At 33.8% G+C, this 27,475-nt stretch overlaps 1 protein-coding gene across 1 annotated transcript; it reads left to right on the top strand.

Annotated features, from left to right (window-relative positions):
• Positions 1–17,331: 17,331 nt before the first annotated feature.
• LOC125217920 (ABC transporter G family member 1-like) lies at positions 17,332–23,491 on the top strand. The gene is made up of 8 exons (XM_048119498.1): positions 17,332–17,572; positions 17,653–17,732; positions 19,764–20,228; positions 20,315–20,401; positions 20,487–20,597; positions 21,678–21,872; positions 21,975–22,061; positions 22,598–23,491. Exons 1-8 carry the CDS (start codon positions 17,395–17,397, stop codon positions 23,243–23,245), a joined length of 1,851 nt encoding a protein of 616 aa, XP_047975455.1. The 5' UTR covers positions 17,332–17,394; the 3' UTR covers positions 23,246–23,491.
• Positions 23,492–27,475: the final 3,984 nt, after the last annotated feature.

Here is a 27,475-nt window from a genome sequence, read left to right as displayed (position 1 = left end):
TGTGACATCCCTAATCCAAAACATGCATCATTTTGCATATTGATATATTTTTTTTCTTTATCATTGCATATTTATATTATTAGTTGTATAATAAATATTATATATGTGATATTTATACATTTATATATGTTACATAAATATTAAAAAGGTATAAAAGTGTGCATGGGAATATATGTAGTTGAGCTTTAAGAAAAATAAAATATAGTATGATAATATGTTAATGTGTACGTATGGAATAGGAATATAAATATTGTTCCTATTATTAATTACTACACCACTACAGTGATTATGTAAATACATATGCATACATTAAAAGAAAATAAAATTAGAGGAAAGGTGTCAACTATATAGGCTTCTTTTACATAAAAGGAAAGGTGTCAAATATATAGGCATATAACGTGTAACTTTTAGATAAAAGAAATGACAAGTGTTCTTAATATCATTTTGGAAACCACATTATATTAAGGGTTTTTGGCTTTTTAAATCAAAACCTTTTCCCGAATTCTGGTTTTTCCCATGAACTATGAGATTTATTTTTAAAACCACGAACTTTCATTTCGTTAGGATTTTTCCTCGGCGGATCAACGACGAAACCCGGGTTGTCTATATGTCAGTTTTAATCCTATTTGTCACTAAATTGATTACTTGGATCCTATTTGGCACAGTAATACATACAGTCACAATTATTACATAACAAATGACAACTTTTGAATAAACAATACACAACTTTAACATTTTGAATTATGCTATTCGGGTCGGAAATGTGCTATTCGGATCGGGTTGAGAAAATCCTAACGAAATGAAAGTTCGTGATTTTTAAAATAAATTTCATAGTTAATGGAAAAAACCGGAATTCGGAGAAGGTTTTGGTTTAAAAAGCCAAAAACCCTTATATTAATTGGCTGGCCGACTATAAAAAGAGGGAAAAGAAAACAGAGAGTTAGATATTAATTAGAAAGTTCACCGAGAGCATGTAGGTTGAAAAGAGCAAAGATCGAGAGTTATAGAGAAGGAGACGAAATTAAGAACATGATTAAATAGTAGCATGTCGTAATCAGGTGTGTATAAATCACACTTTTAATTTTACATATTTTATGTGATTAATTGCTATGTGTTAAATTAGAGTGAATATTTGAATTATATGATGTGAGATTAAAATGGTAATGTGTTATTTGATATTGATGGTGGAATATAATATGGATATGTGATTGTTGCAAGAGATATGTGAGTGGTGCTTTTGATATGTTTTTATATGGAATTAGAATTACTTGAATCATGGGATTAAAGAAAATATGTGACAGCCTTGCCTTGGGTTCTACGGGTCAAAGAAAATATGCAAAGAGGGGCCTTCGTGGAAAGGTCAAAATGCAAAGAGGGGCCTTCGTGGAAAGGTCAAATAATGAAAAGGGACCTTCGGGTCGTATACAATGGAAATCCCGGGCAGATATCAGGCTTGATTTGTCACAGAATAATGAAAAGAACGGAGAGGCATATGCATATGAATGTGAAATTGTTTATGATATTTATTACTTCTAGTGATATATGTTGGTGAAAGAATGTGTTTGATATTTGTGTGTGAAATTAAAGGTAAGGTTTATATATACTGAGTTGTGGCTCATATAAACCACTAATATTTTTCAGGAATAAGATATCAATGATGCGTGGGTTGATGTGAGTTACAGTTATTATAAGGGTCGGCGGCTGGCGCATTTTGACAACTTCTCTTCCTCATCATTTTTGTATGTAGATAAATGTATAGTATATAGAGTAGTGAGAGGGTCCCACTACGGTTTATAATGTTTTGAAATATGTACTTGATAAATGTTGATTTTTTAAATTGTATAATGTGTGTTTTTGAATATTTGAATTTATTTATAGTAAGTACATATGTCATAAGGGTTGAGGTGTGACATTTATAGCCTTTTATGTTACACATTGTAGATGCTTTACATTTTAGCTGCTTTTGGCCATGTTCGAAAATTGTGGCGTGCATGATGCAGCCTATTTGTCTTAGGCTGGATAGGTTTTATAAAACAATATTACTCCTATTCTATTCCAATAGATAAATCTATTCTATTAAATAATATTACTCCTATTCTATTCCAATACATAAATCTATTATATTATTCCAAATATCAGATTCTATCTTTTAGGTGTTTCTATTTCAGTTAATACCTTAACATTAAAAATAATATAAAGGTGAGTAGAAATCACAATTTTACAAGATTAAAAACAAGAGATATAGGAGAATGAGAGAGAGAGAACGAGAGAGACTACTGAGAGAGGGGGACAGAGAAATTCATATTTTATGCAGTTTCCAACAGATAGAGAGAGATTCATATTTGATGTTGTTTCCAATGCAATTAATACCTGAACAAAGATCAATAATATATTAGTATTCATATGTAAAACCTATAATGTATAATATATATTTGAAATTATTAATTTTGTAAGTACCGAGAGAGAGAGGGACAACTAATTAAATACAAAAATCACTCCTGCAAATCAATAGAAATTAATCTCTCAATAATGCAAGGTCTAATTGAACAAAGTTAAATAATGAGTTAGTATTTATAATTAAAATCTACTATGTAGTATATGTTTGAAGTTATTTACGAAGCAGCATTATGAAATCAGTAGTATAAAAAAAAATATGGTCACAAATATAGAATATCTAAGCTACGAGAGAGAGAAAATAATGTGGAACCATAAGCCATCCATAAGAGTTTAGATATAATAATGAGTAACCATGAGTAGAGGTGGCCACGGTTCGAAAACTGCCGGTTCCGGTTTGGAACCGGCGGTTCCGGTTCGTCGAAAGCTTGAACCGTAACCGGCCCGGATACCGGTTATCCGGTTCCGGTTTAACCGCCGGTTCCGGTTCCGGTTAATAACCGCCGGTTTTTCACCGGTTCCGGCGGTTCCGGTTCGGTTCCGGTTCTTTTTTTTTTTTTTTTTTAAATCTTAGAGTTATAACTTTTATTGCAATTCTATAGTAAAATCCAAAGAGAATTGATAACGATAACGATAAAGAATTGCAATTTTATTGATTTGAAACTTTGAATGTAAATTTCTACAATACAATTAAAAGTTACAAAATACAACAATACAAGTACAACTTAAGTAAACAAGTAGAGAGTAAATTGAGAGAATGAGGTAGAAAATAGAGAATTGGAGATTGAGAGAGAAATACTTGTTAACACAAGAATGGGAAGAGTAGAAGTGATGAAGAAAGGAGTATTTATAGATAAAATATGGGAGAAAAATATGATATTAAAAAAAAAAAAAAAAGAATTGAATTTCAAATTTGAAAATGGTCGAAAACCGCCGGTTTGTGTCAGAAAACCGGCGGTTTCCGACACCTTTTCAGACCCTACGCTGCAACCCTAGACGCCTACGCCTGAACCTAGCCCTGAATCGTCGGGAACCGGCGGTTTTGTGTCAGAAACCGCCGGTTTTCCGACACAAACCGACGGTTTTCCGGCCTTTTTCAGCCCTACGCCTGCAACCCTAGGAACCTACCGGCGACAGCTACATATTCCCGGTTAACCGCTTAACCGCTTAACCGCCGGTTTCGAACCGACGGTTAACCTCCGGTTCCAGTTTCGTATTTTTGGAACCGTAACCGAACCGTTATAACCGTGAAACCGGATTTCGAACCGGAACCGTCGTTCGGTTCCGGTTCCGATTCCGACCCGCCGGTTGGGAACCGGCAGTTAACCGACGGTCCGGTTTGGTTTGGCTACCTCTAACCATGAGGCATACATAAGAGTTTCATACGTTTTGTTTTTATCTTGGCATATTGTTTATTTGATGTATTGCGTCTGTTTGTGTTATCTATGGTGTACTTCTTTTTCTTTTTCTGTAGAGAGAAGGTTGAGAGAGGCGGCTCCTTTGTTTTAGGGTTTCATTTTTCATCATACAATTCCCCTATAAGTAACACATAAATAAGTTAATAAATGCAATAATGTAATGAGCCTTAAATAAATGCAGAATCTTATGCAATATGTCATTAGTATTAATATTAGTATAATATAAGTGGTAGTATTAATATTTCACATGCTATCTTTTAGATTATTTTCGGCTAAATATTCTGTTCTACTAATTATAAAAGATTTTTTAGTGTATTTATTGTTATTTAATACTTTCTAATATTTTTGGAGTATGTTTTTATGGGGAAGTTGCAACTTTTTAACATGCATGCTAAAGATGGGAGTCCAATAAATACCTCCTCTCTTAACACTCCTACAGTCACTTATTTTCTCTCTCAACCGAGATCAGTAAAGGAATCCTCAGACTAATATTTCAGTTTCTTATTTCTACCCTAATTCATGCTCTGCATACTCTCTCTCTCTCTCTCTCTCTTAGTATCTGTTCTTTATCTGTTTTGTTATGCTTCTTCACTCTCCATTCTTAATATATTTGTTTCTCTTTTCATTATGCTTCTTCAATCTCCATTCTTAATATATTTGTTTCTCTTTTCATTTCTGTTTTTGGCTGCTTTTAGTACTTGGAATACAGTTAATGTAGTCTTCTAACCTTGAATCTTTCATTCCAACATTGAATGGTCTCACCTCACTATTTGAGATTCTGTATTTACGTCCCTACATAGAGCAGAAATGAGCAAAACTTTTTTGGTGCCTGTATTGCTTGCATTTCTTTTAGTTCTATTTTAGTTTGTATGCATTCTTACTTTTATCTATTTGTTTCTTCTTATACATACTCATTGCACAATTAATATATTGTTCTAACCTTGAATCTGTCATTGCATCCTTTTTTCATAACCTTGAAACCGTGAATGCCTCCTCTATTTGAGATTTTTTTGCACAGTTTGTCCCTGCAGATAAAATGTGGAATTATTTGTTACTGTTTCTGTATTTATCTTCATGACTATTCAATATGATTTTGAATTTTCAGTTCCTGTAAATATTCACTGGCCTCATTTTTTAGTTTGTATGCAATCTTTTGTTCTTTTTATGTCTCTTCTACTTGCAATCCATTAAGATGATTCCCTGCAATAAAAATTCTAGGTTAGCATTGAAAGCAATAACTTAGTCAATAGTTCTATGAAAGTTGTTTTTTCCTTTTTTGGCAGCAATGTTACTTGCTGATTCATACCATCAACTGCACACAAATGAAAACATTACTTGCTTCAAATACTGTATATACATTAAATAAATGAGTGATTTTGAATATATCTTTTTTTGGCAGATTGCACCAACTGAAGTAATGGCACCTTTCGTTACCAGGATCGTATGGTACATTTACTAATTTCAGTACATTCTAAAACTGAATTTATAAACAAATAATAAACAATCTAAATGAAACAGGAGGCATTAAAAGATCAGTTTTATATATAACAGATGTATTCATTCTCAAAAGTTTTTTTGTTTTTTGTTTATAGGGCACCAAGTTCTAAGTATCAACTCCAAAGAATTCATGCTAGAAAGTTGGTTCTCTACTTAGGGAAGGAAGGATTCTCTTCATTAGGATTTTTGTGAGGGCAAACAATCTCATAAATAAGACTACCAGTTACCAATATAGGCTTACCATATTGCTAAAACAGAGTTTTTAAGTGATTGACTGTAATTTCCAAGTCGTGAAGGATTGAGCAACTTTATGTTGCTAAAACAGAGTTTTTAGTGATTGACTATAAATTCAAATGTACTAAATATTTGAAAAAACCAGTCTTCAGTCATGAGCAACTTCATGTTGCTATATCTGGAATTACAAGTCGTGAAGGATTGAAGATTTTAGTTTGTGGCGATGAGATTGATAGTAGAAGTGATTCTACTCGTACGTTGTATACAAAGAAGTCTTTCAAAATGTATGAATTACTTGTGTTAGAGAGATGTTTGTAACGTTTTTGTTAAGAAGATATTTGAATTCTGTATTTTGTTGTTCGAATTTATAATGAACTTTTAAAATTTTCAAACTGTTTTAATTATTTACTTTAGTATTTAGTATTTCTCAATCTTTTGTTTGTATATCTTATTTTGTTTGTATTTCTTTCCCTCATGTCTTTCCGTTATCGTGGATTGATAGACTGATAGATGTATAAGTAAAAGTATGTTTTTAAAATGTTAATAATCAATTTTTACAAAATATTCAATAGTTCTGTTTATTGAATTCAATAATTGTTTACTTTTTTTCTCTATTTTAGTTATTCTTGAATGTTTGTATTTCTTTTCCTCATGTCTTTCCATTATAGTGGATCGATAGATTGGTATATGTAAAAGTAAAAGTATATTTTTTGAAATGTTAATAATCATATTTATGCAATATTTCAATAGTTTTTATTCTTGAATTGCAAAAAATTCAACAATATTATACTCCGTATTTAAAAAAAAATATTTTTATTTTTTTCTAAAGATAATTTGGCCCGTGCATAGCACGGGTGGTAAAACTAGTTCTTCATAACATATGACATCACTCTCATTGATCAATCTATGAATGTAGCGTGATCGGTCAATCTCATTCACAGAACGTGGGGCCATTAAATACTCCCTCCGTCCCATGATAAGAGAGACGCTTCTTTTTAGCACTCGTTTTGGAAAAATGATTCTCCCTCCGTTACATAAAAATATGTGCATATTCTTTTTTTTTTTTACTATTTAGCAAAAGAAGTTTTTTCAAATTTTATTTTGTTTTTGTCATCTTCTAAGATATCCCGAGAAAGTAAAAGTAAATATAATAGACTTCTCAAGCATAATCTAACTTAAGAGAAATCAAGATATAAGAGCATTCACTATGGAATGGAATGGGTCCTTTTTATCAAAAGGGTCCTTTTTATCAAGCATAATAGACTCCCAAAGGGTCCTTTTTTTATTATTTCAATATCAACATTTTATTCCATTTATTCTTAAGGGTCTATCTCCTTGGAATGGAATGGCCTATCAAGGGCATCCCACTTTCCATTTCGTTTCCACATCATCAAAATTTTATTATAATTTTTTAAAACTTCTATATTTAATTGATCCCAAATATGTGACAATATTAAATGAAAACCTAAATTAGGCCGTCTCCAATCTATAGTCCATTTATTTAATAACATTATTGGCCCTCTTATAAGCCCAATAAAATTAATTAAAATTAGTTCAAATACAAATTAGGGCTCCATTTTCTCTTCTTTCTCAACCAGCTGCCTCTTCTTCCTCCTCCTCCTCAAGCGTTTTTCTTCCTCATATCTCTCTTTCTCTTTCAGCAAAAAAAAAAAATTGATCATAGGGTCAATCGTCAGCCCTATCACCATAATGGAGGACCGATCGAAGGCCCTATGGGATCGGTCAAGACCGATACAACGGCTCAAATGGGGGAGGTGGAATGGGGCTATGGTCGGCCTCTTCCACAATGAGAGGCCGATCATAGGCTCGATTGATCGGCCAGCCCCTATTGCGAATGCTCTAAAAGCTTAGAATAAAAAAATAAGAAGCTTGATCAATATACGCACGCTAATAAATCTGTAAATAATGTCATTTAAATCTGGAAGACTGTAAGTACTTGGCAATTAATATTGATCAATGTGGAACACCAAAATATGGAACTTCTTATCCCAAAAGAAGACCAAATGGAATGAACTGCATTCAATTTATAACGATATCACGATGAAATACTCCTAACAACTAAATGCAGAATGAACCAGCCAATTACAGGCAATTATACGTAATCACACAAACATTTTCTTGGTGATAATATACGCACACAAACATGTGGGTGTGTGTGCTTTTCTTTTGAGTTTGAGATAGTATCAATTATAGGAAATTAAACAAACAGATCATATACAATGGACAAATTATATGCAGGCAATTACAAGAACATATCACATACACGAAATTCATGACTAAAAAAAATAGAAAAAAAATATAGGAGAACTTACCTGATAATGATAATTGAAATATCTAAAGGGAGATGATAACTAGGTAGAAGTGAGAAATCAACAGAGACAGAGTAGAAATCGCATAGATGAGATACGTAGAAGAAAAATCGGCATAATTAAATACTCCATCCATTCCCTCATAATTGGGGCAAAATTTTTCAGCACAAAGTTTAAGAAATACTCCCTCCGTCCCGGATAATTCGGATCACTTTGACCGGGCACGAGTTTTAAGAATTGTAATGAAAAGTGAGTTGAAAAAGTTAGTGGAATGTGGGTCCTACCTTTATATATTAGTTTTATAATAAAATGTGAGTAAAAATGAGTCAGTGGAATATGAGGTCCACTATCAAAAATGGTAAAAGTGAAGTGGGACAAATTATGTGGGACAGACCGAAATGGAAAATTGAAACGAATTATCTGGGACGGAGGGAGTAGATGTTTAGTGTGCTAAGTAAATAGATAAAAATAAATAAAGAAACATAGTATAAAATGAATAAAATTAAAAGAATAAAGTAAGAGTGAATAAAAGTGTTACGGTACCATACATAGAAATGACTCAACAATGAGGAAACTTCTCAAAATAGAAAATTAACACAAGTATGATGGAACAGAGAGAGTAGAAGATAGAGAGAACAATATATTTTGTTCCGTATCTTTGAAAAATCCTCAAATCCAGGAAAAAGAATATTCTCTCCATTCCGCCATTAGAGGTCTCGGTCACTTTTGCGCACTCGTTTTATAAAAATGATACTCTCTTCGTCCCATAATAGATGTCACACACTTTTCCTTTTAGTTTGTCCCACAAAAGATATCACATTTCCTTTTGTGGGAAAAACTCTCTCACATTAATATAAATATATTATTTTCTTTCTCCACCTAACACAAAAAATAACATCTCCTAAATTCTCATGTCATTCTCCAATTATGCCATTGATACACTTTTTATTAGCACTAAAAATATCTACAAGTATACAGAGTATAAATAGTATAGCTAAAGGTCAGTACTGGAATATCGAAAACAAGGAATATATGTAACAGCCCGGCATTTCTAGGGTATAATAAATACGGCGACTGTTAACTAGGCGAACTTAAGGCGACAAGAATGTAGACTAGGGTTTCATTTAAAGAGATTTGACCAAGTGTTTAATGAAGATCAAGGCAATAAGTCAACGGCTTTAAATACGAAAAACAAGATTTAATAGCTAACATAGGCTAAACTCAAAAGTCAAGGGTTTATTGTAACTCCCACAAAACGCAATATCTCACAATATTCTAATTCAAAGAAATAAGTTTGAATCAACCAAAGATAAATAAGTTTCAAAATATTCAACGGAAGCATTCCAAGAGAAAGCGAAACCATGTATGAGGACACGACTGCACTCAAAATCCCAACCATCCATATTATTCGATTCAACTGTCTCAACACCACCGACCGCCCATCGCCGCTCAACCTGCACATAGGGAAAACACATGCAGGGCTGAGTATTTTAAGCATACTCAGTGGACTCATGCCAAAACATCTTATAGTTAGGCCACCCTTACCATAGTGAACTCGAGGTTTAGCATTTAATTTAAAAGATAGCATTGAGTATCACAAAAATATTTCATGGACTGGCCAGTCAAACAATACCTCCCATTTTCTCATCAATCAACAATTCATATGGTGCGACGAAGTGTGGCCACACTTTCGCCCACAAGATCGGCCGACTAGCAAGGACGGCTCCCGATCTCCCGTGTACACTAGCCTGATAGGGTTTGCGGCCCTACTCAGACCCGAATTCGTTTATATAGCCCCATAGCCTAATGGTGCGCACTCGCAATCTAGGCATCATGCACACACAATATTCAAAGCAATCACAGGCATGGCATAACAGTTTAATCCACCCTTATTTCTCCAATATCATAAATTTGCAACATAGAAAAGTTTAAGAATAAAGCTCACCTCGATTTCCTTCGATTTCAAGTACATACTTCTTCTTATTATCACACCGAGAACGCAAGCTATCACCTTTAGTTCATGTATTTCAAATAAGTCTCAATCATGGATCAAAATCATGCATGTTCTCACGTTTCCCTTTTTCCCATCGATTATTTTCAATATTCCATTCAAAATCAAAGTACGATTATCATATCGTTTTTATTCACACAACAACTCTAGATTTATCATCAAATCGTGTCACGCATGAGTGTTTCCCACACACAACACATGCACACACACACAACACACGTGTACACGCTTACCGAGGCGTGCACACACACATACACGGTCACACACACACATGCATCCAAAATCATCGATTAATTTCCCCCTTCACTCGATCTAAATGCATGTGGACTCAAGAACACCGATTGATCGGTAGAAGAAGAGAAGATCAAAATAAAAATACCTTTTCAATAGAACAATCGGTAGGAAACAAGTAGGATCTTGATTCTTCAACAAATTCTCGAATTGCAGCTTCAATTCTTCTCCAAAAGATGAAGAATTAATGGAGAAAGTAGAAGAAAAATTTGAGAGAGATGGAGAGAGGAGAGAACGACGAGAGAGTGTGGGGGCGATTTATGTTGTGCTAGGGTTTAGGTCTTCTCTCTTATTTATAGAGTGCAAGATATAATATCTTTAATTAAATAAATTAAAGATTTGGAAAGATTTAGGGAGTGATTGGCGTTATTTCTAGTGAGAAATAAGGGGGAATTCGAAATTTAGGCTATATTAATTAGCCTATGATTTAATTTGAATATTTCACGGAGTAGAATAAAATATCATGGAGCAAGAATAAAAATAATAATTCTCCCCAATTAAAAAAAAGGAACTAGGCGTGTATTTTCATTCCTCCACCAAGAATTTAATTAAAATCCTAATTTAAATAGGATATGAAAAGATCTTCTTAGATTTGGCAAGATATGCTAGGATATTTGAATTTATTTATGGAATAGAATAAATAAGGGATCAAATAATATAACAATAATATCCCTTCTCCCATAAAACAAGGGGATTTTCTAAAATCCCCCTAGAAACAACATAGGGGTCGAAAACTTAATCAAATAAATAAGGAATAATCGGACTTTGGATTTAATTTGGATAATTATCCCAAGCAATAATTAAATCCAAGAAAAATAGAATTTCTTCTCCATTAAATAGGAGGGGTCGAAAATTCCACTTAAATAAAAAAAAATGCTCCTATTAAATTCTCACTCGTCCCTTAGGAAAATAATTCACCACAATATTATTTTCCCCCGCATCAAAATATTCACAAATTCGAATTTCACCTCCACTTCACATTTTACAACGACTTTGACCATTCCACGGCCACGTCATATTTTCCACAATATTGACTATTCAATAGCCACGTCACATATTCAACAAGTTTGACTATTCAACTCAAACTCAATCCCATATCGCAATTAGGTCACAAAGAATATTGCAATAAATCATTCATCATTTAATTCCACATAATCATAGCATTAAAAATATTTAATGCAAAAATTTTCACGTCTCAAAAATTAGGGTTCGAATAAGTGGGATGTTACAATATAATTGCAAGAGGCTATCACGTACTAAGCGTCATATACTTTCTAGAGTAAAAAAACTTTTGGTTTAACTAAGCAAAAACAAATTAAAAATAAAGCAAATAAGATAGAATTAGGCAAATATAAGAATTTCAAGGATAATGATTTCACTAATTCTTTAGTTATTCTAATTAGTTCTACATTCATCCGACTCAAGTTTTACCATGATTTCTCCTAATCATGCATCAATAGTCATGTCACAATTATTGTATGAACATATAAGATAAACCAATCAAAGCTATCACCGATAAAAGATTGGCAATAATCAAGATAACGACCAATTAGTCGAACAAAAGCTGAAGAAAAATCAAGTGGAACGAGTTTTGAACATTAAATATAGAAAAAATTACATAAAAAAATCAATTACTATCAAACCTAAAAATTATATTGTTTAGCAATCCATACACAAATGAACTAAAACAATAATTAAAGTACAAGACATGAAATAAACATACAAAATCCAAAGTTGAATCTTAAAGTCTACATGCTCCTCTTGCCTTGCTTCAATATCCAAGAATGATTGAAGAATTAGGTTAAGGAGTGGAGAGGGAGGAGCCTGGAGGCTCCCCTTTTTGGGGGCTATGAAAAGGTGAATATTATGAAAGGTTATGGGGTATTTATAGGCTTGAAAAAATTTAAACTTGGTAAACGTCTCCTCCGAGTAATAGTACATATGGTATTTTCGTGCCCCATAGGCCAAGGAAAAGATTTGGCTTGACAAGGTAATGTCTTCTTTCCTTACTTGAATTTCTGCCTAAATTCTACACTTGACAGTTTTGCGCGACTTTGATAAAAATTCTCTCTCACATTAATATAAATATATTATTTTCTCTCTCCACCTAACACAAAAAATAACATCTCCTAAATTCCCGTGTCATTCTCCAACTATGCCATTGATGCACTTTTTATTCGCACTAAAAATATCTGCAAGTATACAGAGTATAAATAGTACTCCCTCCGTCCCACAAAAGATGTTGCACTTGTGGGCGGCACGGGATTTTAGGAGGTTTTGTTTTGTATGTTAAATGGAGAGAGAAAATATAATTTTTATATTCATGTGAGAGAGAACTTTTTCCAAAAAGGGAAATGTGACATCTTTTGTAGGACAAACTAAAAAGGAAAGTATGACATCTTTTGTGGGACGGAGGGAGTATAGCTAAAGGTCAGTACCGGAATATCGAACACAAGGAATATAATTGCAAGAGGCTATCATGTACTAAGCGTCATGTACTAGAGAAACAAAAGTTTTGGTTTAACTAAGCAAAAACAAATTAAAAAAAAAAAAGCAAATAAGATAGAATTAGGCAAATATAAGAATTTCAAGGATAATGATTTCACTAATTCTTTAGTTATTCTAATTAGATTTACGTTTATCCGACTCAAGTTTTACCATGATTTCTCCCTACCATGCATCAATACCCATGTCACAATTATTGTATGAACATATAAGATAAACCAATCAAAGCTATCACCGATCAAAGATTGACAATAATCAAGATAACGACCAATTAGTCGAACAAAAGTTGAAGAAAAATCAAGTGGAACGAGTTTTGAACATTAAACATAGAAAAAACTACATAGAAAATCAATTACTATCAAACCAAATATTATATTGTTTTAGCAATCTATGGACAAATGAACTAAAACATTAATTAAAGTACAAGACATGTAATAAACAAACAAAATCCAAAGTTGAATCTTAAAGTCTTCATGCTCCTCTTGTCTTGCTTCAATCTCCAAGAATGATTGAAGAATTAGATTAAGGAGTGGAGAGGGAGGAGCCTGGAGGCTCCTCTTTTGGGGGGCTATGGAAGGGTGAATATTATGAATTAGGTTATGGGGTATTTACACGTCAAAATACCAAAATGGATAAAATATGAAAATAAAGGGCATGTAATGAAACTTTGACACTCAAACGGACCAAAAAATAGCCTTAAAATAATGCAAAATCTGTGCGTATCAGCCATCTACTATGGGACGGATGGAGTAATAAATAGTTAAAGTGGAGAAATGGTAAAGTTAGAGAGAGAATAGTGTTAAGAAAACTCTTCACAAAATTATTCTCTCTCTTACTTACCATTTCTCCACTTTAACTATTTATTGTCAATTTTGTAAAACGAGTGTGCAAAAGTGAGCGAGACTCCTAAGGACGACGAAAGTAACAACTTTAGGGTGAGGAATTATAATCCGCGTTTTTCACTAACTTTTCCTGATATTAGGAATCAGACTATTTTCCACGTTTTCTTATTATGGAAATAAACGCTGGATTTTAAAATTTCTGGAATCATATTACTTTCCTGGTTAAATTCCTAACAAACAACTTCTCACTTGGGCTTACAATAAATTCCTAACAAACAACTTCTAACTTGGGCTTACAATAAACACAGCCCAATCTAAATGGTCCACAAATATTCAATACCACTAATTTGGACAGTCTTTGGGACCATTGCCACGTTATAAGTTGCAATGTACACTAATTTGGACAGTCTTTGGGACCATTGCCACGTTATAAGTTGCAATGCACTGTAGAAAACAACGACTTATATATAGGTCAATTTCATATTTTTAAAACATAGGACCATTTTTTATTTTTTCCAGTAAAGGTCAGTTTCAATTTTAAAAACGTGTTTTCCATGACACGGCTAACTTACACAATTGCCGTGTAATTAGATTCAATGGATGAATAACTAGAAAATAAAGAAAAAAAAATTACTCCCTCCATCACATAATAGATGGCACACTCAGAAAATGACATGAGATATAAGGAGATGTTGTTTTGTGTGTTAGATGGAGAGAGAAAATAGTATATTTATATTAATGTGAGAGACAGCTTTTTCCAATAAATGAAATGTAACATCTTTTGTGGAAAAAATTAAAAAGGAAAGTGTGACATCTATTATGAGACAGAGGGAGTATTAAAACTTTTGAGTGTTTATAAGCAAATAACTCAATTATTAATATCAAAATACATAGTTTCTTGTTAAATGCGTATATGAATAATCGAAAATTACAAGTTTCACCAAAATATAACTATCCGTTTACCAAAAAATGTACGAGATGATATGTACGTGGGTTGGTCAAGCAGTTGAGTGATTAATGATTGAAGTCAAAGGGTCTCAGGTTCGAGTTATTCTGGTGCGACCTTTAAATTTAAAGGTATTTACCCATAAAAAAAACACAGTATGAGATAATGTGAGTAAAGTAGGAGAGAACAAAGAAAAGTGGATAAAGTAGTAGCAGATATTTTTTATATTTTAAAATTGTAAAATTAAACTCGATAAAATTTCAGTTCGATTAGGCCATAATCCGAATAGGGTAGCCCGAAACTCACTGGGCTGACCCGATTGACATCCCTACCCGCGCGGGTAGCAGGTATATTCGTTGACAGGAAAACTCTAAAACACACTACTCAATCCTGCCCCATTTCCAGTTATCGACGGGTAGAGGGTACCCGATATTCTACGGGTATCGAATCAAGATGAGAATTACCCGTTACCCGCTACCCATTTTTCCACCCCTAGCCCTAGCCACACCCAACTCTACAATAGGAGAAAACATTCTATAGTCAGTGACATGTGGTATGCCCCATCAATATTATTTTTTCAAATAGAAATATATGACAAGGCCAAATAATTATAATGACATAATATATATTTTAATATTATTTTTTCAAATAGAAATATATGACAAGGCCAAATAATTATAATGACATAATATATATTTTAATAAAATTTTTACAATTCCCATACACAGAGTATATACAACCATACAAACATCTGGTATGCCCCACCAATATTATTTTTCCAAATAGAAATATATGATAAGGCCAAATAATTATAATGGCATATTATAATATTTTAATAAAATTTTTACAATTCCCATGAGTATATACAACCATACAATGTCTATATGCAAGCTCTATCTTTTTTTATGTTTAGTCGTGTAAATATGTTTTTGATTATATTTATAGATATTGGTTATAGCTTTATACTATTTGTTTAAGTTTTATATTCGTTATTTTATAATTGCTTTTTTATAATAAGTAATTATGATAGACTACATAATTGTGTCTAATAAAGTTTTATCTTCTTAATTTTATAGTTGATTTTATAGTTGACGTTAAACTATATAATCTCAATTTAATTGCATAAAATAAGATTGTAATCTTTAGATTGAATACCGCAATAAGTAGTACTAGTAGTATTTTAATTTCTTGAAATTCATATTGAATTTTATACTCCCTCCGTCCCATAAAAGTTGAGACAAGTCCCATAAAAGTTGAGACAAAACTTTTGGGCACGAAGATTAAGAATTTATATTAAATAAATAGGAGAGATGAAAAAAGTAAGAAAGATAAGAGAGAGTAAAGTAAATGATGGAATAAAATAAGAGTGATTAGATATTTTGTTTTTTGTTAAAAAAGGAAATGATTCAACTTTGTTAGGACGAACTAAAATGAATACGACTCAACTTTTATGAGACGGAGGGAGTACTACATATATATTTTTTATATTGTATAAATTTCACCAGACCATCTTACTATTATTAGCTATTTTAATTAATATTTTAACATTACACATAATCATTATATAGTTATTATAGTTAATGCGTGATGATAAAAAAAAAACATTAAAAATAGTAAATCTATTGTGTGCCTGACAAATTTTAAATCATGTACACATCAATAAAAAAAGAAAAATAATTCCATTAAATAAATAAATTGAATTTATGGATATAGGGTCTTGTTAGGTTGAGATTATTTAGCTAAATTGAGAAATGAGATGCAATATGGGCCACTTATTCAGAATATTTGTGAAATGTCAACAGCATGTAGTTTATGTCAACAGAGGGGCCTAATTGTAATTTTTTTAATTTTTTTTAATTTTTTTAATTTTTTTTTACTTTTTTTTTATTTTTTTTTTCAACTAAATATACAATTCATGTCAACTACACATCAAATGTCAAAAACTTTATTCAATAAATACTATTTGACATGAATTGTACATGTAGTTGACATTATATTGTGTAGTTAACATGAATTGTATATATAGTTGACATGGATTGTACACATAGTTGACATTATATGTGTGTAGTTGACATGAATTGTATATGTAGTTGAAAAATAAAAATTAAAAAATTAAAAAAATTTAAAAAAATTTAAAAAAATTAAAAATAATTTAAAGAATTAATAAAAAATTAAAATTAAAAATTAAAAAAAATATTTATTGAATAAAATTTACCATGATATTACCATTCTGCCCTTTCATAATTAATTAATCTAAAGATATTTTCCATGTGGAAAAATCTGGACCACTCATTTAATAAAAATGAATGGCGATATTGCATCTCATTTCTCAATTAGCATAAAAAATCTCAATCGATCACAATCCTATGTATATATCTCAATATTCAAGAAAAGTATAAACTAATAAATCGGTGGTGTAATTTGATAGTAGTAATATCATAATTATTATTCATTTTAGACTTAGTATACACGTAAAAAGAAAATGCATTTTATTAGGGATAGTTTCCATGATAAAACGAGAATGCATTTTTCATTCCATAACTTTTTTGCTTCCAGCTAGAAATAGAGGCCTTGTATATTTCCATTTGGCCAAATAATAGTTGATGGGGCATACTGCATCACATTAACTCAACTTAATTAAGGAGGAGGGAGTATCCAATGATCGACCATTTTTATTTATTTAACCATCGATCATAGTTATTGGTATATACCCCCACTACATTTTGCTAGAATATGCTAGAATCATGAAATATAATAGGAGGATATCAAGGGATTTCTATCCTTTTAGAACGTGTATATTACTAGGTGTATATTTTGTATTTCTTGCTCACTTCTCCATCCTATCTATAAAGGGTAATATCTCTAGAACATAATACTACTACAATATCATTCTCTCATATACCAGTCCAAACACAAAAAATAAGAAATGGGAAGTGCCGGCATTCACTTAACTTGGCAGGACCTATGGGTGACGGTGCCGGATAAGGCGGGCAAGCGGAGACCCATCCTCCGCGGCCTCACCGGCTATGTTCAGCCGGCCGAGGTCCTAGCCATCATGGGCCCCTCCGGGTGCGGCAAGTCCACCCTCCTCGACGCATTAGCAGGTTCACCTATCTATATTATAAATATTGCATTATTATATATGTTAAAATGCTTCCATTTAATGTTTGGATTATTAATACAGAGAGACTCCATTTCAACACCAGACAGAAGGGAGACATCCTCATCAACGGCCGCAAGCAGCGGCTGCCATTTGGCACTTCAGTAAGAATTAGTACTACATAATAGGAGTACTAAGTTTAAATTACTTCTTTCGGACAAAAAACAAAATAAATACTACTCCCTCCGTCCTACCTTAGAAGTCCCGATTTATTATAAAACTAATATATATAAGTAGGACTCACATTCCACTATTTTTTTCATCAACTTTTCTTTATATTTCTTAAAACTCGTGGCGAACTCAACCGGGCCTCCTAAAGTGGGACGGAGGGAGTATATCTTTGATAGTTACTCCCTTCGTCCATCATTAGGAGTCTCATTTCTTGGCGGTATGAATTTTAAAAAGTATTAAGAAAAGTGGGTGGAAAAAAATTAGTGGAATAAGAATCCCACTTGTATATACTGCATTAGTTTTAAATGAAATGTGAGTGGAATGAGTTAGTGGAAGGTGAAACTCTATTACCATTTATGGTAAAAGTGAACCGGGATTCCTATTCGTAGATGAACTAAAATGGAAAAACGGGACTCCTATTCGTGGACGGAGGGAATACTATTTCCAATTTTATATGTTATGTTCGTATTTTATTTTAGCTAATCATGTGAAATATGTCTTTGAAGGAAATAGCATCCGCCGACTTTGGAAACTTATATGTTATGTTGTTGTATTTAAATTTAGCTAATCATGTGAAATTTGTCTTTGAAGGAAATAGTATCCGCCGATTTTGCCATATACAGAAATCACATTTGACATAGTCACTTGCATTAAACTATTTACTTAGCTAACTGTGCCAAATTTAACGCTGGCATCGTCGTTGAGTTCATAGAAATATATGGGTTCCATTCTAAAATTAATTGGTGATAGGAGGAGGGCCTATAAAACTTATATACTAGTTTCAGTTTTTTCTTGACATTGATGTGGGACAGTCATATGTTATATTTTTAGTTTCAATTGTCAACACCCTCCCTCAAACCCTTTAAGATGAACCTTGGAGAGGTTGGACTTTTTCTAATCGATTGGACAATCGGTCCAATTATTTTTTCGATCGGTTGGACCACTTGGCCCAAATTTTTAAGTCCAGATATACTGCTGGATCAGTCATTTTTTTGGTTTCGGCCCAGATATATTCCTGGGTCAGTTAAATTTGACCCACAGTCGGCGACCCGCTCTGATACCATGATAGAAATCCATGGGTTCCATCCTAAAACCAATTGGTGATAGGAGGATGGCCCATGAGACTTATATACTAGTTTCAGTTTTTTCTTGACATCGATGTGAGACAGTCATATGTTATATTTTTAGTTTCAATTGCCAACACTATATATATATGGCCAAATTAACCTTTAAATTAATTTATAAAATACTCTAAAAGCTCTCCTTGGTTCACAAGGCGTACATGGCACAGGACGATGCCCTAGTTACGATACATAGAGGGGTTGTTCAGTTTGCAAGATTGTATCTCGAGATTAAATATGTAGATGATGTTCGGTTTCGTAGATATAATAATACTAAGATAATCTAGGATTGAGTTGTGAGATTATTTTAGTCATAGGGGTTAGCCATGACTAATTATCCCATGATTATTCATCTAGGATTGAGTTGTGGAATTGAATCTCATGAATTAAACACACTAGATATTTTATCCCAGGATACAATCTTGCAAACCGAACACCCCGTAGTGTCTTTGGTTCATGAGATTGAATTTCTTAACTCAATCCTAGATGGATAATCATGAGATAATTAGTCATATCTAACCCCCTCCAACTAAAATAGTCTTACAACTCAATAATAAATTATATCTTGGTACTATTTTATCTGGGAAACCGAACACCACCAGAGTGTATAAAATATTAAGTAATGAGTGACATCCGTCGATTTGGCAATATTAACTCTTGGGTGACTATGCCAGCATTAAATTTAATGCTCGACTATTGCCAAATATATTGTTGGCTTAGTCGCCATAGTAATTACTTAATGCTGACATAGTCGTCGCCTGTGAGAGTTGTATATCGCCAAATCGACCTTTAAATTAATATAGACTCAATAAAATTCATTAAACAGTTTCCTGGGTTTGCAAGGCGTACGTGGCCCAGGACGATGCCCTAGTGACGACACTCACCGTGAGGGAAGCCGTGTGCTACTCGGCTCTCCTCCAGCTTCCGGATTCCATGCCAGAATCTGAGAAAAGGGAGAGAGCCGAGGCCACCATCAAAGAGATGGGGCTGAGCGACGCGATCGACACGAGGATCGGTGGGTGGAACGTGAAGGGGCTGAGCGGGGGCCAGAAGAGAAGGGTCAGCATCTGCATAGTGCTGCTGCGGAGGCCGAGGCTGCTGTTCCTTGACGAGCCCACGAGCGGCCTCGACAGTGCTGCCTCGTACCACGTAATGAAACGCATCGTTGGACTCGCCCAACACGAGAGGATAAGCGTGGTTGCATCAATTCACCAACCAAGTTCGGAGGTTTTCGAGCTTTTCCATAATCTTTGCCTTCTCTCTTGTGGCCAGACTGTTTATTTTGGCTCCATTTCAGCAGCAAATGAGGTAATTTTTTAATAGTAACAAATTTTCATATACTTATGTTTTTTTTTACGTTGTCATAATTTGATTTTATTTTGTTGTGGAAACAGTTTTTTGAAACAAATGGATTCATATGTCCACCAAAGAGGAATCCTTCTGATCATTATTTGAGAACAATTAATCAAGACTTTGATTTGGTGAGCACATACATGATTAGTCCTTTTTATTACATATTGTTCACATTTATTGTTAATATGGAGAATTATTTAATGTGATGTTTAGGATATCGAACAAGGGTTTGCAAGGGAAGCTATTAACGTTTTGGTTGAAGCCTACGAGTCATCTCATATTTTCACACAAGTGAAACAATTTGTGGATGAAATAAAACAACAGGTAACGATAGAATTAAGTGAGATGCCAAGTACAATAAATACCTCTTACAACTAAGCGAGATGCCAAGTATAATAAATACGTCTGACAGTACTAGTTAATATGTGTGGATAAAAAAAAAAAGAGCAGGAAGAACATCCCCCAACCCCGAGACAGGCGACAACTCTCACAATCCTACAGGTCCCATTGGGGCCACAAACATTAATTTGCACTATTCACAACTTCAAACTATTTTACTCTATACATTGAAATTGTTGAACAATTATATTTCAGAAATTAAATATTACAAACCCTAGTAATTAAAAATAAATACACAACCTATAAATAAAAAATTACAAGTTTTAAAAATTTAAAAATTACAATTCCTAAAAATTGAAAAGTATGAACAATTATATTTCAAAAAATTCATAGAAATAATGTCAGGAATGAAAATGTTGCTGGGTCCGGCCCGAATGCCCTACAACGCCGGGTCGAACCGCACACAAGCACGGCCTCAGGCGGCTCTTGCCCCGTCCCAGTCGCCCCACAATGCACCAGGCCCGAACTGGACCTCAGTTGCGGCTCAGCCTGGCAGTGTTGGGGATGCTCTATGATATAGTATGTTGATAATGCACCTAAGAATGAAATTATAATGCGTGTCGATTATATATGGCAAGTACTAAGATATTTGTCGGTAGCAATTAGATTTGAAATAACTCACCTAAGAATTAAAGTAATATCGACAATGACTTTGTCAAATATCTTTTGAAATCATTGTGTTTTACGTACGTAGATAGGTGTATGGATACAATTAACGTGTATCAGTTAAATGGTGATTCTGACTTTTCTAAACTGTCATTTAAAAGGGGACCAGTGACCTATTTTAATATTGTGATCTGACTTATTCAAGTGAGCGAGCTAAAATTAAACAAAGTAGTCAGCTATCATCCCATGATTATTAAAAATGAAAGAATATACGTACATGATACTTTACTTATGCACTTCATCGCGTGACATGCATATAGAGCGTAACACTGATTACAAATAAATTATTTCGATTATATAAAACATGTAAATTAAATATTCATTTTTTTGTTGTTGCAGAAGAATGGATGGTTGGAGAAGAAAGGAAAACAAGCAGGGTTGATAAGTCAATGTGCAGTTTTAACAAGAAGATCATATTTGAACATGTTTCGTGACGTGGGATATTACTGGTTTCGCTTTGGAATATATGTTGTTTTATGCTTATGCATGGGAACCGTTTTTCATAATATTGGCTCTACTTATCGTTCCATTCAGGTACTTAAATTTACGTTTGTTCAATCTTTTTATTAATCATAATTTTGTGATCAGATTGATTTATTCTAGTTACTTGGTTCACTTGTTTAATTATTATGACAGGGGAGGGCTTCATTGTTGGTTTTTGTTTCATCATTCATGACATTTATGTCAATTGGAGGCTTCCCTTCTTTTGTGGAGGATATGAAAGTAAGTATAGCTTCATTTCAAATAATTCGATTTTAAAATGACATGTTAATTTTTTACGAGTAATTCCTCCTTCTAAGGAAGATGACCACTTCCTGAGACAGGACAAGATTTTATGCATTCTTATTCGAAGGAGTTTGAGTAGAGAGAAAGAACGTTATTGATAGTTTTAAAATAGGAAAAATGAACAAAGTAAGACAAAGAAAACTCGTCGTCTAGTTTTAAATTGTTAGACCATCTCCAAGGGTAGACTAAAACTTAAAATAGGATAGGTATTTAGCTTCAATAGTACTCAAAAACCAATCCCATTTTTGGTTTTTGAGAAAAAAATATCTATCTTTAGGTTTACACTAAACTTAAACATAAAAGTTTTTCAAATTTTGTGAGTAAAAAGTGCATAATATAGAGAATATTCTTTTAAGTTTAAGTTTAGTGTAAATGATTGAAGTAAAATCATATTTGATGTGACATTTACACTAAAAATGAGTTTGATTATAGTGTAAATGGTTGGAGATGCTCTTAGTCGGTTCTCTCTGCAGATATTCACGTGCGAGCGTCTCAACGGGCACTACAGTGTGGCTGCATTCGTGGTCGGAAACACCATCTCCTCCTTCCCATACCTTCTCCTCGTAACGGTCATTCCCGGGGCGATGGTGTACTACCTCGTCGGCCTCCAGCAAGGCGCCAGCCACTTCGCTTATTTCGTGATCCTTCTCCTGAGCTGCTTAATGTTGGTGGAGAGCCTAATGATGACGGTGGCGACCCTAGTGCCTAACTTCCTTGTCGGGATCATTGCCGGGGCCGGAATCCAGGGCATCATGATCCTTAACGACGGCTTCTTCCGGCTGCCCGACGACATACCGAAGGTTATTTGGAAGTTTCCGGTTTACTACATCTCCTTCCAAAGGTACGCCAATGAAGGCTTCTACAAGAATGAGTTCGAGGGGCTGATGCTGCCCGACGGGCAGTTTGGGCAGATAAGGGGGGAGGAGATTTTAGAGCGTGTTTGGCAGATAGAAATGGGGCGGTCAAAGTGGGTGGATATGGGCATTGTTATTGGGATGGTGGTGGTTTATAGGTTGTTGTTTTGGGGTATTGTGATGGCGGCAGATGTTTTAAAGCCTATGGGTAGAGCCATTTTGGCGCGATTAGCCTCACTAAGGTCTAATGTGGAAGATGAGTTTTAGAGGAGTTTATTACTCCCTCCGTCCCACATGAGTCACATTTGGTGTGGGTACGGGTTTTAAGAAACGTAAAGAATAGTGAGTTGGAGAAATACCACTTTTTTATATTGATTTTTTTATAGTAATAAAATGTGAGTCAGGTGAGTTAGTTGAATGTGAGACCTATATACTATTTGTGGTAAAAGTAAAATGTAACTTTATTGTGGGTCAGAGAGTTCGTATTTTTAATAATACTGGGTGATTTTACTAATATTTGCTAATGTATCCATGCTGAATGACTAACAGAATTCAAATAGAAAAATAAAAGAAACTAGCATGTGCCGCAGTGCAAGAATGCCCAAATCAGTTAGTGCTATTGAGTTTCTTGTTATATTTGCTTATAGCTAAGGTATGTTTAGGCTTGATGGTGTTTTAGGTCATTTTGTTGTGCATATCATAGTATTAATGAAATTACTATTTTCGTCCGGTTTTCATTTTCGTTCATTCCTTATTATTTGTTTCATTATACTCACATTTTAATTTTAATATAGTGACCATTTCTTATTCTTTTTCGAACCCTAATTTTCGAGACATAAAATTTTTGCATTAAATGCTTTTAATGCTATGAAGTATGTGGATTAAATGATGAGTGATTTATTGCATGATTCTTTGTGACCTAATTGCGATTTGGAGTTGAGTTTGAGTTGAATAGTCAAACTTGTTGATTATATGACGTGGCTATTGAATAGTCAATATTGTGGAAAATATGACGTGGCCGTTGAAAGGTCAATGTGTTGTGAATATGAGGTGGAATAAAAAAATGGTGGATTTTGTGATGCGATTGTGTAAATATTTTGATGCGGGGTAGAATATATCGTGGCGAATTATTTCCTAAGGGATGAGTGAGATTAAATAGGATTTTCATAAATATCCTACCCATATTATTGGAATTTTCGACCCTTCATGATTTATTGGAAAGGAATTCTATTTTATTGGATTTAATTATTTGCTTGGGATAATTATCCAAATTAAATCCAAAGTCCGATTATTCCTTATTTCCTCCATGAAATTTTCGACCCCTATGCCTACACATGGAGATTTTCGAAAATCTCCTATTTATGGGAGAAGGGATTATTTTATTATATTATTTGATCCCTTATTTATTCTCTTCCATGAATAAATTCAAATATCCTAGCATATCTTACCATATCTAAGGAGATCTTGCCATATCCTATTTTAATTAATATTTGAAATTGATTCCTTATGGAGGAATCAATAATTAACGCCACTTTCCTAATTATTTGGGGAGGATTATTATTTTTATTCTGCTCCGTGATATTTTATTCTACTCCGTGAAATACCAAATTAAATCATAGGCTAATTAAATAGCCTAAGATTTCGAAATCTCCTTATTTCTCACCAAAATTAACGCCACTTCTACCACCATATCTTTCCAAATCTTTATTTATTTAATTATGGGATTATATCTTGCACTCTATAAATAAGAGACAAAACCCTAACCCTAGATCACAAATACACGCCTCCCTCTCCCCCAAATCACGCCTCCCCTCTCTCCCACTCTCTCTCAATTTTTCTTCTACTTTTCTCCAAGATTTCTTCATCTTGTGAGAAGAATTCAAGTTGAAACTCAAGAATTTTTGAAGAATCAAGGCTTCTACTTTGTTTCTACCGTTCGTTCTATCGAGAAAAGGTATTTTTATATTAATCTTTTCTCATCTAACCGATAAATCGGTGTTCTTGAACCCTCATGCATATAGATTGAGTGAAAAGGGGAAACAATTGATGAATATGGGGTGATGTGCGTGTGTGTGCGCGTCGGTATGTGTGTGTGCGTGTGTGTTCGTGTGTGTGCGTGTGGATGTGTTGAGGAACACTCATGCGTGACATGTTTTGATGATGGATCTGGAGTTGTGGTGCGAATAGAAAGTGATGTGATAATCATGCCTTGATTTTTGAGTGATAATATAAAACGAATCGAGGGGGAAAAAAGGGAAAACGTTGGGAACATGCATGAATTTGAGTAGATGATTGAGACTTACTTGTGATACGCATAAATTAAAGGTGATAACTCGCGCTCTCGGTGTGATAGCAAGAGGAAGAACGTACTTGTGATCTAAGGAATCGAGGTGGGCTTTATTCACTAAACTCTTTTATTACCAAAATAATGATGATGGTGTTATAAGGGTGGTTTAAAACGTTATGCCATGCCTATGATTGTTTTGATTATGTCGTGTGCCTGATGCCTAGTTTGTGAGTCCGCTCCATTAGGCTATAGGGCTATAAAAACGAATTCGGGTCTGAGTAGGGCCGCAAACTCTATCAGGCTAGTGTACACAGTTGGGATCGGGAGCCGTCCTTGCTAGTCGACCGGTCTCGTGGGCGAATAGTGTGGCCACACTTTCGTCGCACTGTGGAATTGTTGATTGTTGAGAAAATGGGAAGAATTGTTTGACTGGCCAGTCTATGAAATTATTTTGTAATACTCGATGATATTCTTTTGGCATGGGTCCACTGAGTATGTTTAAAATACTCAACCCTGCATGTGTTTTCCCTATGTGCAGGTTGAGCAGCAACGAGCGATTGGCGATGTTGAGCAAATAAATTGAATGATAATATGATCGTTTTGAAACATTGAGTGGGGTTGTGTCTTCATACATGACTTCACTTTTCTCTTGGTTGCTTCCGCTGAAAACATGAACTTCTTTCCGTTTGTTTGAATTGAACTATTTCATTATTGTTTAGAATATCGAGACATGATGCGTTTTGGAATTCATCAAACCATTGTCATTTTGAGCATTAATTGTGGTATTCTATCCTTCATTGATTTTCTTGATTAAGCCGTTGACTTATTGCTTTAATAGTTCATTAAATATCTTGGTCAAATCCCTTTATCTGAAACCCTAGCCTATGTTCTTGTCGCTTTTAAGTCCGCTTAGATAGCAATCACCGTATTTATTATACCCTAGAATGTCGGGCTGTTACAGTACTATTATTATAAGTAAATAGTAAAAACCATGCTTTTTATAAAAAAATTCAGTGATGCAACCTGAGAAGATAATAAGGAAGCGAGTTATATGCTAAAAAAGATACTACTAATTCTAATTTCTTTGAAGGTGTGGAATGGTTCCATGGCATCAAGTTTTCTTCCTATGACAAGAGCAAAAACGGTTTGCTTGAGTTCTATAAGGTAATAAGTAGGTATATGTAGATACCGAGTCACTAAATGAGCGTGTTGATGATTATGGATTCGCTGATTTGCAGCGCGAAGCCGGTGTTGAACACAATGCCTGGCCACACTGTGAACAATAAGAAATTAAACCACAATCGGTGCAAAACTTTGGAAATGCAGAGGGATATCAAGAAATGCACATGATCAAAGTTTACTTCAATTCATGAATATCCCGATCCATTTACAAATTTTTTTAAAAAAGAATGAAACTTATCTGTTACTATATCAAGTGGTAAATTTGCTAAATCAAAGTAATTGACTGGAATTTGGTGTGATTTAACTCAACCTTACCAGCTTTAAAGGAATTAGAGAGAATAAGGAATAGAATATGGAAGTAGAGCTTTCCCATTGCTACCGTGACAAGTGTGTTAAAATTGGCTAATTAAACAAAAAATGAAATGTAAAACCTCCCACTCTCCCACTCACTCCATATAGGCTTGCAAAAATTAGTGGGGCAGCGATTACTAAAATGGTCGTCTATAATTTGCACACAATTCAATAAAAAAAATAATTTTATTTAAATAATAATATTTATTTTAAAAGGGCATTTTCCAAATATCCTCAAATTTTAAAAGGTAATTTCCTTAAATACCCTCAAAAATTTCCTTTTATATATTGTATAGATGATGCACTTTTTATTAGCACTAAAAATATTATGGTTATACAAATTCCAACTACAATACCCTAGCACAGTTATTACTTTGCTAGAACGAGTCACCTAGCTTATGCTCATGCGATGCAAACGTTGATTACAAAATTAGGGTTGTCAATCCTAACACGTAACTCCATAAATCTCCTAAGACCCTTGAAAAAGTCCTCACTCTCAATTAACAGTGTCGTTTTAAGGGTAGTCTAACTGCTAATGTCTACTAAGTGCATCTAACCTCGCTAGAACTTCTGTCACTTATGAAGCAAGTTATATTTAATCATACACGATTGTGTCACTCAATCATGAAGCATCAAGATTAACTTAGGGAAGAAATAAAGTAAAAACAAAACGGATA

The sequence above is a fragment of the Salvia hispanica genome, chromosome 1 (assembly GCF_023119035.1).
Source record: "Salvia hispanica cultivar TCC Black 2014 chromosome 1, UniMelb_Shisp_WGS_1.0, whole genome shotgun sequence".
Classification (NCBI taxonomy): Eukaryota; Viridiplantae; Streptophyta; class Magnoliopsida; order Lamiales; family Lamiaceae; genus Salvia; species Salvia hispanica.
This window is presented reverse-complemented; position numbering and strand designations above follow the sequence as displayed.